Source organism: Mycetomoellerius zeteki, unplaced genomic scaffold (assembly GCF_001594055.1).
Source record: "Mycetomoellerius zeteki isolate Tzet28-1 unplaced genomic scaffold, Tzet1.0 scaffold25, whole genome shotgun sequence".
In the NCBI taxonomy this organism is placed as follows: Eukaryota; Metazoa; Arthropoda; class Insecta; order Hymenoptera; family Formicidae; genus Mycetomoellerius; species Mycetomoellerius zeteki.
This window is the reverse complement of record NW_017257227.1, coordinates 3324271-3342827: the sequence shown is the minus strand read 5'-3', so window position 1 is coordinate 3342827 and position 18557 is coordinate 3324271. Positions and strand designations below refer to the sequence as shown.

Below are 18557 nucleotides of genomic sequence, written 5' to 3'. Positions count from 1 at the left end.
TGGATAACAACGAATGACATTTTTTTCCCTCTTCCTCCAGATCGCCACTTGTTTTAAAAGATTTTTTTTCTATTTGAGACAATTATTCATTAACGAGAACTTAATTAAACATCTAAATTTTATTGAAATTTTTGTTATAAAAAAACCTCAAAAAAAAAATCGAGTCGTTTGAAGTGAGAAATGATCTTAACTTCCGATCCCGAACTTGTTTATTTTTTATTTCTTATTTGTTATATTAAAAAATTATTGGGCATCATTCAAAAGTTATTATAGCCTCAACATTTTGATATTAGAATTTTCGTCTCAAAATGATCTCAGGAATCTCCCCTTAAGCGTTGTTCGGGTCTTTACGGGACACCCGGTATATACATAAATCTTTTAACTGTTTCTTGAGATTAATTTTTTACAATATGTTTTTACAAGAAAGGGAGAGGGAGAAAAGATGTATCTTACGATATGTCGATGAATTGCTAAATAAATTTACATGCGCAAAGAATCAAAGAATATCGCGTTCTCTTCCGCAGAAAATAACTATTATTTTGCAAGACGTGTCTTGTAACTCGAGCAAAATAGGTAGAATTTCATCCGCACGAAGATGCGCCATTGTCTGCACAATGACTACGGTACTATACAATGGTGGTGATATCAAGTTAAATTGTATACGTAAACACAAACGCGGAAAAATATATTCCGCAGATAAAGTAGACTTTCGATCTTTGAATCAAAATTCTTTCCAGCCGATTAACGTACATAAAAGATTACAGGCTTTACTGATGTTAGACTTTAAATTCAGCTCAATCTTTGTTTCTTCCAGTTCTAATACCCGTTTCTACCAGTTTAATTTTAATCTCGGTCCAACTAATTAAAATTGCAGATGCATCTATAATCAACTAATTTCGCTTAAGGTAATTAAATTCTGTGTAAACATTAGTTAAATTAACGGAAATAATTAAAATAATATATGTTAACATAAACTTATCTAATTACTCTGATGGTAATTAAATTTCGTTTCTCTAATATCAGTTAAAATTATTTAAAAGGCGATGAGAAACGAATTAAAATTTTTAACTGTTAAACTTAAAACTGTTAAAGTTCAGGATTCACCGAAATCGGCTTCGAGGATTGCGAACATCGATAAAATCGCATCAAAGTAAATCCTATAAATTACCAAAAAACAGCATGTTGGAACGTATGACGATTCGATTGATCTGCGCGCATGACCCTATTTTTGTTGGGGGTTGGTTTCCGCCGGACAGCGACCAGAGGGGTGTGCGGCGGGAATGGCTTTATATAAGCGAGCTTTATGTAAGGGTAGCTTGACTTTGAAACTCAGTCACTGGTTTTGATTAATGCGACTGCGACGGACACGCCGCGTTCGTCATCGCTCGTCTTCCTCGAGTTTTTTTAAAGGACTTCCGACGGCGCAGACGCGTTGATCATACTGTTTTCTCGTCAACTCGAGCTCTTCTCCCTACCGTGAAGTAACATTTCCGTTCGCCAAAGATTGACACCGGAAGTTCTATACGATGATAAGAAATATGTCGTTGAATCTGAGCGCCGATCCATCGGATGACGTTTTCATTCTCGAGGAACAACCACCAGTCGGTATCTATATTTTCACAGCGATCGCCCTGGGTTTTATCGGTTTTTTTGGTTTTTCCTTGAATCTGCTGGTCATAATAACGGTCGTCAAGAACGCCAATATACTGTGGACGCCCAACAATGTGGTCCTCGTCAACATGGTCGTGAGTATCTTTTATTTATATAATGAGTGATTAAATAATTTTATTAGCCTTCTCAAAATACAGCTTATACAAATAATTTAAATAATCTACATTTTACAATCTAAGTAACATTAAATAATATATAAGTTATTTAATAAACTATTTAATAATTAAATTTGTGCGTGTGTGTGTGTGTGTGATTTTTTTGAATGATAATCAAAATGTAAATTATCTCTATCAATAAGATCGATGTTACAACTTTATAAAAAATGCGTAAACGAAAGGTAGCTTCGTAACATATAGATTTATAATATGACAACTTTTGTGTTGTAACTATAAAATTGTGAAATTTTCTATTTCTTATAACAAAAGTAAAACTTAGAGAGTTCGATGTCTGCCGGATGATCTTTACAAATATCAAAGTGCGACTTTATTTAATTCACCTTTGGTAATTTCTTACGTTTCGTAAATTTCATGATTTTTTCATATATATTCGTAGTTCTTAAAAAAGAATAGGCAAAAATCGATAGTAGCGATACGTTTGGCAATGTTTCTATCGAATTTATATTTAACTTTTTCTAAGGAATGTAACATTCATTGAGTTGATCAATATTTTAAAACACACACATAAATATATTTTTACATCAAATTTGGACTGAAATAAATAAACAATTAGATGAAGCTTTATTAATTTGAACCGTGAATACCCTGGGACTTAATAAGGAAGTCTTATGAAAGTTTTAAAGAGAGAGCCTTTTTTAATAAATGCGTAATAATAATTAAGAACAAAAAATGCTTTTATCATTGTTCCTACGTATTTTCCAGGTCAGTCTATGGAAAAAAAAATGCGCTCCATAGTATAGGAGAGTTTACAAAATAACGACGTCCATTCTGTAATTAAAATCGCTGTTCTATTTTCACATACGGCAATGTGTTGCGAAAGTACGTACTGTCCCATGGCAATGCAAAAATGGTAACAGGTATTTAACTCTTGGCATTTGAAGCGGTATAAAAATGGATGGATTTCTCCGTCATTTGCATCATTGTAAATTAGTAAAGTTAACCAATTTAATTTGTAATGTGTAATCTAGTTTTATATATACCGCATCTAGTTTTATACAATATATACGGTTTACGAGAAATTTTATTGTTCATTCTATAACAAAAATTACAATGTAACAATATGGGGCATGATAATACATCATGGCATTCACTCGACTCAACTAATTAAACAGACATCGAATTAGTCAATTTTCACTTTTCGTATTAGAAATAGAAGAATATCTCAGTTTTATAGTTACAACACAGGTTACTTTAAGTCTATAAGCTACCTTTCATTCATGCATTTTTTATAAAGTTGTGGCGTCAATTTTTTCTAAAAAATACGGAGGGAGATATCGTTATTTATCTCTTTCTCCCTCTCTCTGCCTCGAATTTTAAAATCGTACTAGAGTGACCTGTAAATTCTCAAGTATGAGATTTGAAATCGTTTTTTATATAACAATCTTATTCCAGTAATAAAATTTTTAAATACTTAAATATTTTAAAGCTATATTTAGATAATTAATTGAAGTTAGTAAAATTTCATTACATAATTATTTATAATATTCCATGAAGATCGTAAAAAATCATATTAAAATATAAAGATTAGGAGTTTGATCTATAAACATGACTCGGCACAATTAAAATATTTAGTAAAACTATCAAAGCAGCATTATATTAAAAAATGAATAATGAAAGTATCAACATTAACTCTTTATAAATAGAGATATCTAAATTTACTAAGGTAAATTAAACAATTCCCCTTGCTGTGGGGAAATGGAATTAAAATAAATCTAACACTTGATCAAACAAAATACGGATCAATAACGTTGTGTTTTGAAATAATATTGCAGTAAATAATTATTGTCACAGTAAAATATGAATATTTAAACAATATTTAAAAAAAAATTTTGACATTTATGTTTTATATACACTGTATAATTAATTGATATATAAATATTTATACGTGTAATACTTTAAATACATATTATTTTTCTGAAAAAGATTTAAAAAAATGATTAATATTTAAGATAAAAAAAACTATAAAAATGTATCTTTTCGAAAATACTCGTTACTTATTACATTAATTCTAAAACCGGTATTTATAGTTTCTTATTTTGAAATTTTCTTAGGCAATATCTTAAGCTATGATTGGCTTATAACGTCTACTTAAAACTTAAGATAATATTAAATACTTAAGATAATTTTAATATAAGAGTAACCTGTGAATACTACTTTAAATCGGTAATTTTTTTAAATTCAAGTTTATTATAAGTTTATAATATATTTTCACGATATAATTGTTTATACATTTTATTAAATCTAAAATTATCAATTTATTATTTACAAATTGTTAAAAAATTTTGTATATAAAATATAATGTTACACAAAATTGCAAATATGTTAAGTTTCCTGTTTAATTAGCTCTATCACGCAATTTTCTGCTGAAGTGATCGCAGGTAATTAATACGAAACTTTTTACTTAAGCAGACATTTTAAGCATTAGAAGAACATATTTCGAAATGTCAAGTCGCTCCTAGTTAAGAAATAAGGATAAAATAGTCAGGTTTATGTGACAGTCAGCTATGTTTCATCACATAGCTAAGAATTTTTTTAACGATGTCACACGGTGAATTGATAATAAGGAAAAAACATGATGCTTTATTAATGATAAATATAAGAAAAATGTTACATTTATTGAGAACATTATTGAGAACTGTAACAGATTCTGAATACCAAACGCTGTATGCTTTTCCAGTAATTTATGAATTTTACCCACAATTTTCTGTTACAGAATAAATCTGTTTTGATCCTATAATTATAACAATGTTGTTAAATTATTTTTTAGTACTAAATAATGTTGTTATAAAAAAATTGCTTAAAAATCAAACTTAAAAAGTCGTAAAATTATGAAATTATAAAGAGCTATTAATCTAAACATAAAAACATGTTTTTTATTCTAGGAAAGGTATAAGTAACATTTCTTAAAAAATTAAGATTTCTTTGTTTATTATTACCTTTAATTTCTAATTTTAATTTATAAAAATAATTGAAATAGAGCAATAAAAAGTCTATATACGGTAATTAGTGCATGTAAAAAATGTATGACCACATTTTAATATCTCATAGTCATAATGATATAAACAATTAACCACCTGTATATCATTATGATTTTGAGACGTTAAAGTATGCAATTTTTATATTAATATATTTGTTATACTAATTACCGCGACAACTCTTTATTGCCTTATTTCAATTATTCTTGTATATTGCATCTTGTAAAGACAATAAGAGTCCTTAATGTTATAAATATTTTGATACTTTGATAATTAGTTTGTTTTTATAATTTTAACTATTCTTTATTTGAAAATATTTAATGAAATTCGTGTTGTTTTGCTGTTTGTTTCGAACTTTCTATAGAGCAATTCTCTAGTGATATACTCCACTTCGAGCAAAGTGAAATAAAAGCTTTACACCACTTGATAGGACGCAATAGGAGCTAACTTCTGATAATTTTGAAAAGTAGTCAGTTCTTGATGTTATAGCGAAATCTGATTTAAATACAAGGTATATCTTTATACACCGACCTTATATAATTAGATATGGCTACGTTTCAAAACTTTAGTCTGAATAAAAGATTTAACTTATGGACCGGTATTCATAGTCAGTTCTTATTTCAAAATCTGTCTTAAGATATTAATTCGCGGCTCTGATTTCTTCTCCTTCTCTTAGATATTAAATACGGGTTTGTGATATCTGGAAACACGGTAGTGTCTCGGCGCTAAGACATATTTATATAATTTTAAAATATTACTTAAGTTAAGATAGTTTTGAAATATAAGAATCGACTATGAGTACCAGCCCATGAGTTAATTCTTTTACTCAGAGTAAGGTTTTGGAACGTAGTCTAAGAATTCAATATGTTTGATAATATATAAATAATGTGTTTATATGACATGAAAATAGTGCAACGTATCCAACTTACATCAAGAGATGTATCGGTTCTAAATGCATAATTATACTTTATGTTATTCGATTAGTAAACAGCATATTTGTAATGCTTGACATGTTTACTATGACAGATTGGAGATTTCTTAGTTGCTGCACTGGGAAACCCATTCGCAATGACATCGGCTATCGCAGGTGAATGGTTCTGGAGCCATGAAGTGTGTCTATGGTATACACCTCATTATTATTTAATCATTATTTCACAAAGAAATAATATTATTTCGAATTAATAGTTAAATCTACTGTGATCCGCTTAACGCTACAAATGCTTTTTGATTAATCAGAAGAAAGAATTTTATGAATTGATCAATTAAAGAATATGCTTCGAAGCACTTGCAGTATTAAATGAATCGCACCCACAGATAAAGAGTCTCGAGAGTTTGCGCATAAATATTCCAAGTATCACAAAGACATCTTATGGATGTTCTAAGAACTGTTAACTGAGTGGAATATTATAAGGACGCACTACCTGTTATAATCCAGAAACTTGTCTTAAACGTCCTGTGGACTATTAAATGAGCCTTTCATTATTCGTTGAACATTCTTAATACTAAGTCTTAAAAATGTCCCTAAAAACGTAACTTTTTTTCTGTTATGTCTAAAACAGAGAGATATATAGAAATAAGTTTATTATATTTCAGTACTATTTAAATATATCGAAAAATAAAATGAATAGTATTATATATGAACCTGTCGAAAGTCAAACTAATTAATTAATTAACATCAAATAGAAATGAAGCAGAAAATAAAGAAAATTAATGAAATTATATCAATGACATTAATCAATCTTTGCGAGTATGATAAAATTGAAAGATTCACAAAAAAATAGAGATAATTAGTTTGGCTTTTGAAAAGCTCACATAAGCAATAACAGAGTTTAATAACATACATCTCATCGAGTCATAATAAAAGTATAATGTAAAGAATTCAAGATAAATTCACGAATAATCTGCTTCGTAGAATATTCTACTCAATTTATTTGAATCATATTCTTCAATCTTTTAATTACAAAAATTAAATCAATTTTCTAACTTTAGGTACGCGTGGTTCATGACTACAATGGGATTTGCCAGTATCGGTAATCTGACAGTAATGGCAATGGAGAGATTCCTATTAGTCACATGCCCAATGAAGACATTATCAATAAGGTAAAAAGATTGTCGATTTCTCTTCCATGCACACTTTTCAGAGGACAAAACTACATGTATAAAAACTATATGAGCAAAAATATATATACATAAATGTAATTTCTCGGTCGCGATTTTCACTTAATTTATACATATATATATATTTGTCTTACTTATCTGGTCAATTTATCTTCAACACGCTCTGAAAAACTAGGTGAATCTCTGTAAATTTATGATTAACATATGAAACGCATGTCTTCAGTAAAAAAAAAAAACGTTTTTGCTCTGGTCATTAAGTTTTATTTCTAAAAAATAATCTTTTCCTTTTCACGATGATACTTAACGATCATAATACAAAAGCTGCCAACAGGGAGAAATGATTAACTTGCGCATTCTTCGACTTTCTATCGCACACTTTCATCGGAACATTCTCCGGGAAGTGATGTTGCTCATCATATTTACGAGCTGTGATCATTAACACCTTTAAAATGTAATTTGCACGAGTTTGCAATGGATTTTAATTGCATCACACTCTCCCATTTCTCCCATCACATGTTTTGTTACTTACCCGGAAGACGGGCAAGTAACAAAACATGTTTAAATGATAAAAGAATGTTAGGACTATGTATTACATTGTGAAACCCGTTGCCTTATTTTCTTCACAGAATTTTATTTTCTTCACGTTAAAGTGACTTGCATATAATGTTAAGCAATATTAAGCGTAAGTCACTTCAATACACCAACCGATATCACAGTATTACGTCTTTCATTTATTATACAGCAAGGACATCATCTTTTGATATAAAAAAAATGCAATACCATGGTCTTGACATTGTTTCCAGAGCATTTATTTCTCAGGCCTTCGCAATTAACGATGGCTTAAAAATGATCCCCTTGTTATCGATGGAATCCTATTTTATGCATGAGAAAATGGTAGTATTAGCAAGCAAAAGCGCGGACTTTCAATCCGCTTTAATAGTAAATCCGTGATTTTACTAATGAGTTAACCATTTCACTAACGAGTTAGAATTGTATACCATAAAATAATTAACACTTAATGATTAATGGTATAATCACTAAAAAATATTGATGAATTTCAAAATTTATTATAAGAAAAAACAAATAATCAAGAAAAATATTCATTGCAATCAATTTACAAACATGAGATATTAAATTGACAATAAAATGTTAAATAAAAAAATCAAAATTGAAAAATTAAGGTTTGGGTTTTTTAATCATGTATATATTATATAATTTTAATTATAAACTTCAACAGTTTAAAGTTTTAATTTTGACTATGATTTAGCCGAAGTATTTACTATAAAAATTAAAATATTGTTAAAAAATTGTATTAAAGACTTTTGCTACAGAAGAAAAAATATTAGACTATGAATATATTCTAAATTTACAAATTCTTTTTTTACTATTAGAGATAACAAATAATTATTAATTAGAACTTTTTAATTAAAACTTGATATTGTTCGAAGAAGACCCAAGAATTTTTCCTTCATTATTCAAATGTAAAATATAATTTCCGTAGTATCTAATTATCGGAACGATTGCGTTACAATTGATTTGATTGCGTTCTTAATATTTTATATCTTATAGCGTTTTCTCTTGGCTGCACTATTGCTTACCAGTACAATACTTAGACAGTGTACTGTGTTTCCATGGCTACGGTGTAGCGCAAATTTTATGCACAAAGTGGGATTTTGCTACACCGTCTCAAAGGGACGATGTGGAGTCAGTGTAATATTTAAAATTTCAAAATGGAAGTCAATTGGGAGCAGGATTTTAGCACAATAATGAAGTAGTGTATGTACACCATGGTGTGCATCACTCCAGTGCAGTGTAGCGCTTACACGCAACTGGTACGGTGCAAGGCTACACCCAGTGTATCCCAAGGGAAAACGCTATTACAATTATGTGCATCATTGCACTGTTAATATAATCAAATTTCTTCTAGTACGATAACACCTTATACGCTAATCACTTTTCGCTTTTGCGGAAAAAAACTGCATCTAGAAAAAACATTAAAACGGAAAATCTCCACTTTTCTCTATTCACAAAATTTCCGCTTTTCACTTGCTTCATTTTTGTCTATGTTTATTTATAGTTGTTTATGTTCGTTTATATTTTATTTTTCATTTTTCTGTACAAAAAACATTTTTTTACGATAAGTAAGATAAATGAAACAAGAGTGATTTTGACTGAATTAATAATAAAGTATATAATATTAAATTAGCGATATAATTTCGTGTAATACTTCTCGTAAATTATCCTAAATAAAATACTTACCTTTAGAAATTAATTGTTACAGGCATGCTTACATATTGGCGATTTTGGTTTGGATGTATGCGCTCTCTTTATCGTTACCGCCGTTTTTCAATTGGGGGACTTATGGCCCGGAGGCAGGTAACATATCCTGCAGCGTATCCTGGGAGATACACGATCCTAAGACGCACAACGACACTTACATCGGATTTTTATTTATTGTTGGATTCTTCCTTCCTATCATGATAATTACCAGTAGCTATTATGGCATAATAAGGACTTTAAGGAAAATAGGAAAAAGAGTAGGTGAGTAATACTTCCAATAGAATTTATTTTTGTTGACATTATCATCGTTCTTGACTATTTGTCTCGTTCCAGGTGCGAGAAATAGACGGGAAAAGAAAGTCACTAAGATGGTATACTTAATGATTCTTGCTTTTCTAATTGCTTGGTCGCCATACGCCGTTCTTGCACTCGCAACCCAATATTTCTACGTAAGTATTCTCAATCACGAGACAATGTTCAATGTTCTAAAGATCTTAAAGCAACTATTAAATGAAACTATGAAATTAGTTTTTTAATTATCAATTAATTATTCTAAATTATAATTCGTATGCGTCGGAATCGGTAATCCTCTGCGTGATATAAATAAATAACAACAAACAGTATTACGACATACATACTTAAGCAGTAAAATGTTTTTATTCAAGCAACGAGGTCAATTTCCTCGTGATTGATTATCCATATCAGAATCTAATGATTGACAGGTTAATAGCCTCTCAATAGCTCGATAAATTTCATGTCTCTCTATTTATAACAGGCTGTGAAGAATTATACGTATTACGGCTGAAAGGTGATTCCCACGTGTATGATTGCAGGTACAAACTTCTCATATCATAGCGGTGCTGCCAACACTCCTCGCGAAATCCTCTATTTGCTACAATCCGATTATATACGCGAGTATGACTGCTCAGTTCCCCACTTGGAAGAAAATGTTTTCCATCAATGAGAATAACGCTAAAAGTAAGCAACAGCATGGAAGTGAACTTCAAATAAAATAGAAACGAAGTACATTTACAATGAGTACATTTCGACCAAGTTGAACGAAAAGACATAATAAATATATTGCTACACGTGACCTATCAATTCTTAAAAATAGAATAAAAAAAAGGAAAAAAGACAATACATGGAGAAAAATATATTCTTAAGGGACCAACAGCGTACGTTACTTCATTGTTTATTTTCAACTATTGAAGAACAGTAGCTCGGTACAAAGCAATTTCTTTTATATAAATATATACTTTCTTCTCTTTGCTCTTTTTGATTTCAATTGAACATCATTCGTAATGGGAGATTTTTCCTAGACGCGCACATTTTGTGTTTTTGGGGTACGAAATTAAATTCGACAAAGTACCTGATTACATTATGCAAATTATTATATTTCAACGCGATATAGATTATAATTTATTTGTTACGTTTGTAAATATATATTGTATATATGTTCTTTATTCAATGTTTAAATAAACAATTCCGACATATAGATTAAGTCTTATCCGCAAAGAAATTTTAGTGTAACGTGTGTGTGAAGAGTAAAAAAATCATTGTATTGTGTCTCCCGATCCTTCAAAGAAAAGATCCATTGTAAATAAATATGTATATGTTCAATGTGTGAAACGCGAATTTGCTCCAACAGGCATTTTCAGAGCGATCGAGCGGTTTGGTTTAATATTTAATAAGAAAAAAAACAAAATCTGTGTAAAAATCACAAAAAATAGAAATAAACAGTATGTTTAGCATATTAATTATGTACTGTGAAAATAAAAAATCTTAACCCTTACCGTACAAGGGTCATTAATGACCGAGCGATTTCTTCGTGCAAGTTTCTTTGAGTCCTTCAGTAATTATAAATTATACTATTATTTTATTATTTTCCAAAATGAAGTTTCTTCTAATATTTGTTCTAAAAAATTGAAAGTATGTTGATGAATTTTTAGAGATTTTTTGAACCATTCTGAATATAGGTGAAAATAACGGATAGATTGTAGTGACCCATGTTTGAATGGATAAACTACCAAATTGTACCTTGTATTGTAAGGGTTAAAATTTATACTTGAGTTGATCTAAACTTTTGATTATTATCCAATTTCGGTACCAACACCTATTTTCTATGTTACGGGAGAACACTCTCCAAAACAAATTTGTTTACAGTACAAGTTCATCTACTCATGCGCAAGAAACCTCCAACTTTCCGTAGAAAGTTCTAACTTGTTATCTTGCATCGTCTGTTCAAATACACAATCTATGTTCGATAACATCCAGCGTACCATGGAAGCTTCGGTGCCAATAGTATCGCAAGCGATCGCATACGACGTGTGAGAAACCCAAAATATTCATTAAAAGTTTTAATTTTTGTCAGCGAAATGTGATACGTATATCTATTCTCTCGATGAGATGGTATCTAATCAGTATCGTTGCATAATTTAATGAAATACCGATAGAGCATGTTGCACCTTGCACGTGCCGCATGCATGTGTGTACGTGTGAATGTAAAAGTTAGTTACAGGTTCGCAGGTCCTACATTGTTGAAACACGATCGCGCGATTGCGTTATATGAGCGACCGGCACTGAATCAAGTATTACGATTCGTAACACGCACAATTATGCCACATTGGAGAAAGTGAAATCGCAAGGAAAATTTGCGGTCGCCGAGGGACAACCAACGCGTTTCCATCCCCCTGCTCCGCGCAAGTTCTTATTAACATTTTCTGGACGGGCCGTTTCAGCGGAGATTCGCGTCTCTTGAGTGAAGATTGAAGAACTTTCGCACGCTGACGTCTCTATTATCGTCATGAAAAGTTTGTCGACTCAATATTGAACCAAATATCAGAGTTACGTCTCACACTGCTGAAAAATTCACAAAATGTGTCTCACCAGGTAGTTTCTACACTTTCTTTAATTAGCGTTCTCTGGTTTTTTTTTTAATTTTATAGTTTCTATTGTCCAACTATATAATCAGAAAAGTGAAAATAAGCGTGAACTGTGCAGATTGATGTGTTCGCGTGATCACATAAAAATACTAGAATACACTTTTCAATATATGAAGCTGCGATTTCGAAAACACAGCCTCCTTTCTCGCGATTCACAATGTCAGACATATAATTATCTGTTCTCTTAATGGCAGTAATGCTTCAGTAATTGCGATATGATTATCCCTCAAGTATCGTAAATAACAATTACAGCGATATAATGAGACTATATCTTTATATTCGCCAAATGCCTATTGGTCTTATTGTTTAGTAAATTTATTCACGGCAAAATGCAATTCCATCGTAGAATAAACTGATCCCATAAAATTGTCGGATCTCGTTTCATGCTTTAATATTTTTGTTTAGCATAAAAACATTTAACGTAATTTTATGGCCTATTTTTTAGTTGTTATTTAATTACAACGTAACTTAACTTTTTTTCCTACATTTCGACGAATCGGCATTAACATTTTTGTTACTTAATCAAATCTTGTTAATTATGTAATCAAATTATAAATTGGATTTATGTTTTCTCTTCGTCGCGCCTTGAATTAGAGTCACCGTTTATCGAAAAAAAAATACTCTGTAGAGTCCTCGGCACAGATGATTATAATTACATCACAACTTTCCTTTACTAAGAATAATTTGATCGCGCTTCCGTGCTTCCTAATAGTTTAAGATTAAAGTTGTTGGCGGTCTCATCGAGAGCAGTAACCGGAAAAAATTAACGTAGCGGTCTGCCATGACTGATGTTATCTCAAGCAACGAGGAATTCACGTTACGCGCTGAAAGTTAACGCAAGATGTTGCATGAGCATCCAAGAAAAAATACGACTGACAATGAGAAAGTATCGAACTCAAGTCACACTTAAAATACTAATTGTAAGCTAAAATAATCGAGGTTAATCACCTTATAACTGCCTATTCGTAACTTGGCTTAATCGTGTTTATGTCACGGTCACGTTTTTATGTTCCTGCTTGATATGCGTGACACGCGAGTATTAGATACGCAATACAATATATATAAGGTGCTCGATATCCGTCAATTTGTAATTTTAATCCGGTCTAATCTGTATAAATTCGTTAAATTATTCGTTATTGTTTGTAAATGTTGGAAATAATTTGTTAATAAACAGTTAAGAGAATCCTCTTTATCCTAAACTAAGTAATTTTTTATGAATTTCTTTATCAAAAAGCTCTTTATAGTAAGATCTTTACTTTGTTATACTTATTAAATTTAAACACTTTAGAACCTTTTTACTAATATATGTATTAATAATTTATATTAATAATATAAATAATACGAAAAAAATTTTTAAGTAATATTAATAGCGTTTATATTAAAATAATTGATTTTTTTAATATTTTAATAAATTTTCTCACATATTTAACTAAGTGTTCCAATAATCTTCTTTGTAAAAAAACATTTTTCTTCTTACGACTTCTAATTCTTCCTACATTTTCATCATTAAAACAATTATAAATTTATAGTTGTCTCTAAAGATGACTATAAATTAATGTTAAATTATGGTAATTAAGTATTTTTTTCTCTCAGTGCAAAATATTTGGAAAAAAATACTAAATATTTGTGTTTTGTATGAAAAAAATTCCGTAAAAGTGTGAAGCGCGGTGTTTATTGAATTAATTAACACGTACTACTCATGAAAGATTTATAGTTACAAAACGATGAGTTTACGACTTCAAGTTCGATGTCATTCCTCGCAATGATATGAGTTTCTTTGAAAATAATCGACAGATAAGAATGTTATGCAATTCGTTTTTTATCGATATTTGCGTGCGGTTGGCTACAGAATTAAGTATGTACACATACTCGATGAATATTACAGAATCACGGTTGTACCAAACAGTATCACAGTGGCTTTAGGATAGAGTTACCAAAGTTAAATAATCGTGTTAATCAAAGGCGTCTCATTAAATATGTAATGGCTTATACGTCAAAAACACTTTGCAGGAAAGAGGTAGTTTCGTTCAAATAAGCTCGCCTGTCGTAAATTTCAAGTTAAATACACATCTCTATTAGTAATAGATGTAGCCATTTCATTCTGTTTACTAGGCAGATTAAATAACTCATTATATGCTAACGTATTCTCGACCGATGTGTTTTTAACGATAAATTATAAACGTTCCTCGCAAGAAAATATAATTAATATTTTCTGAGAAAATTTAGTAAAATTAATTAAAATTTTATCTAACAAATTAACAATTCTGTATTTATTTGATTGTTCGAAAACTGCAAGTGAATGTTAATGGCCGTCGCTACACACGACACACTTTTGCGAAGCGCAGCAAGAATTGATAATTCGAGACAAGCAACACAAATAAATTAGATGAAAGTTGCCAAATAACTATTTTTTGAAACTAACAGCCTAGTAGGCCTAGTTCCGCGAATGTTAAAAGTTTCACTTTATTAAGCTGAAAATATCGGTTTACCTCGTTCATTATAATTATTCAAAAATTCATCGCCGATTAGATAATAACATACTCTAGTTCACTTTCATTTATAAATAAAAAATATAAAAAATTATTAATTTATTTTTCGTGTATTTATGCTTGTACTAGATTCGGATATACTGGCCAATAGATTATCGAACGTATATAACATCGAAGAAATTACAGGTTCTTGTAAGCAGTACTTACAGTTGCTTTTACATGAAAAAAAAATCGATAATGTACACTGAAAAAAAGATTGACTGCTGCAGCAAATTAGATGGTAAAATATGGCATAGCATTTTTAATTGGCTGCAGCAGCCAATTTTTGGTTGCATTAGCCTATCCGCAATGTCAGTATAGGATTTCGATAGGCTAATACAATCAAAAATTGACTGATACAACCAATTAAAAATGCTATGCCATATTTTACCATCTAATTTGCTGCAGCAGCCAATCTTTTTTTTTCAGTGTAGTTATTTCCACTTGAAATTTATTCATTTATTATTAGAAACTTATCTCTCACAAAAAGATTTGTTACTTGCAGTATCTCTTGAGAAACTAAATGTCACGTAATTATCGAAATTGTTAAATTGTACTGTACGAAATAACGCGTATTGAGAGCTAGCGCATGTTTCATTTTATTTCGCCACTCGAGATCGAAATTGCGGAAGACATTATCTTCTATTTCTATTTAGATTGATTCTATGATGATTTAGATTGATGCTTAGGTTGATTATTGTCCAACTTGTATCTAGCGTTTGAGAGAGCAAGCAACAAATGGGCACGTGGAAGAATTCACGACACGAGTCGCCCGCGGCGCGTCGCTTTCTACAGCGAGCGCCGAAAACTTGAGACGACTCCGCACGAGAAAACGATACCCGAAACCGGATATCACCCAAATACGAGCGCTCGTGGACGTAAAACGAGAAAAGAAGAACTTGTTTTTCGGAGGCGGCGGCGGCGTTGTCGGTTAACGAAGGCGCTGTAATGAAATATAGGATGCTGTCGCGCCCAATTCTATCAAGATTCGATAAGGAACGATTAATCCCATTGATAGACCGTATGAATAATACACATCGATGACGATATAATGCATAGTATAACATGTTTTATAATCTCGCGTAAAATTGCTTTTAAAAGAAAATATTTTTAATTAATTTAACTATTAATTTCTTTTTATTGAGTAAATATTTTGTTAGCACCATTGAAATAAATTTTAATTGTTATTTAAATAAATATTTATAAAAATTTTAAATATGTTTTCTCTATGTATTTCACTCGTCCTTTTTTTTTCATTTTTATACAATAACGTAAAATCATTTGATAAGCTCGTTTTTTACGCTTTAAAAAATTCTTTCACACGTATCAATTTATGGACATTTTTCACGTTGTATCATGAATATAAATGTCATAAAGTAACTGTATAGCGAAACTATAATATAAGACAGCTATTTGTGCAACAGAATAATTTAAGGTACATCATGTCGAACAACGTTACTAACATTAAAATATTACAGCAATCGCGCCGCAGTATAATACAACATGGCTGGTAATCTCGCGAATGTACCAGAATGTGGACCATCCTCAGTCGCGCGGTAAATCGAAATATTTACGCGACATTCCGCGGTATATCAAGCACGCAGTTACCGATAATGGTCAATATGCTGTATAAACGGAAGCTATGTACCGCGTGTCGCTCAAATATGAACTGTCTACTCGGAAATTTTCGATCAATAGGAGGGAAAGTCCGATGGTTCGTTACGCAACTACGTGTCGACGGCTTTTCCGTAATGAAGCCACGGACAATAATCGCGACTTGCGATCCGTCATGGTCGGCAATGAAAAACGCATGAATGCAAATCCGGAAAAAGTTTCTTCTCTACCGTTTAAATCTGATCCGTCGCGTGATTCGATTTCGCATGATAAATCGAAGATAAGGAACGCGAGCGGAAATAGTGCAGTGGTACGAATAGTGCCGATAAATTTTTTCTCTACAATATTCCGGCGTTCTTCCCGTCGGTTCCGATATTTTAGATTATTTTAGAAAGTTGCTTCGATCAGAGGCGTTCCCCATCTGTTTCAGCGGAGCCGCCGATTCGACGGAATGTTGATTAAATTTTGGATGATTGAACGTATCAAGGAGCTTAGAGAGTTAAAATTTAGTATTTCTTGACCGTATATTTCTCTTTAAAAAATGGATCTTGTATGAACACATTATATAAAAACATTAAATATGAGTTACATTCACCATAAAGGGAATAACGTAACATGAATAATACATAAACTTTATAGAGTCATGATGCATCAGACACTCTCGCTGCCAGTTCAGCAGAAATTTTAACGTGAAATTTTAATATCTCGCGTGCGGTTTCCAATTTATTAATTCCATCGAAAGTTTAACGAAAATAAAAAGCGGCTGCATATATCGTATGCTGAAAGAAAAATTTAGTTGCAAATGTTGCAATTATAATAAATATAATTCATAATAACAATAATAAAGATTAAACTACACCGCAATGTGAATAATACAAATAAATACAAATAAATATGAATATATAATTTACAGAAATTTTGCGGTGTTAACTAAATATTTTTTTTTCGTAAAATCGTAAATATAATTATTATTACTAATATTATAAGCAGTAATAATTATTGTATCTCAAAATGAAGCTCCTCACCATAATTATTTTACCATGCAATTTTAGTCATAAATACCGAACATTTCTCTCTCGGGATAATACAGATTTCGAGAATAATGAAATATTGATTCCTCATATAAACCAGCGAATGTGGCATTACAATTTTACGCGGCAATGAATGTGCCGAACATAACAGTATAAATTTTATGCAGCGATAATGGACGTGTCGTGCATAAAAATGCAGATATAGTGAAGAATAGGATCAGAGGATACGTTGATTGACGAGATGATTACAGGTGATGTAAAGAATAACTGAGATGTTAACCAATAACATATAAAGTGTACTTTCGCATTAATATTAATTAACCGTTTAACATTGAAGATGAGACTGTTTTTAATTTCAGATTCCTGTAACATTTTTAATTAAAGATTCGAATAATAAACGAATATCTTGGAAAAACATAAAATAAAATTGTATACACAATTGAAAATTTGTGTTGAATTTAATATATTTTACATGTCGCAAACAGCCCAGTTAAATTTTTGTATTAATTTTGACAAGATAAATATGTTAGAAAGTAACATAGATATTGTGCAAAAATTAGCTAAAAAGACACTGACACAATTTGTAAGCAATCATATCTATTCATTAAAATTAACATTTATAATATGTTGAATTAATACATTTTATTTATTTATCTCTTAGAATTTACATTTAAAAAATTATTATTTTGATGTAATTTGTTCATCTATTCATACATTATTATTTTAACATAAAGAAATATTGAAAATCGATTTAACACGAAATATTCAAATAACACACTCACATTATGTTAACAATTAACCCTCGGATATATTAAAACATGAAATTTTAACAAGAACTTGACTGGACTGTTTCCAATACAAATACAAAATGCTTTTACCGGGTAGGTAAACTGCAACGTTTCAAATCTATTTCATCTCACGTGAACGCAACAGGAAGCTAATGTTATTTGTCTGACAAATAACCTGGTTTTCCCGGTATAACACTCGTCGGTACATCGCGTAACAGTACGTATTTGACGTAAATCGCTCTAATATAACATCGCTTAATTTAATTTTTTCTGGAAATCGTGACTTCCGAGAATATTATCGTCGATAATTTCTCTTCCGTGAATTCAAATTAAATTAAACATACTTACTGAATATCGTGAAATAAATCATTAGCCTTATCTGCTTTTTCCTCCATGATCTTGTCCCGATATTGTCTATTTGTATCTGCTTCGAA

At 30.7% G+C, this 18557-nt stretch overlaps 1 protein-coding gene across 1 annotated transcript; it reads left to right on the top strand.

The window, feature by feature from the left end:
- The first annotated feature begins 1538 nt into the window (after positions 1–1538).
- Positions 1539–10236, top strand: LOC108723688 (green-sensitive opsin). The gene is made up of 6 exons (XM_018449599.1): positions 1539–1745; positions 5849–5943; positions 6812–6922; positions 9222–9481; positions 9554–9669; positions 10054–10236. Exons 1-6 carry the CDS (start codon positions 1539–1541, stop codon positions 10234–10236), a joined length of 972 nt encoding a protein of 323 aa, XP_018305101.1.
- Positions 10237–18557: the final 8321 nt, after the last annotated feature.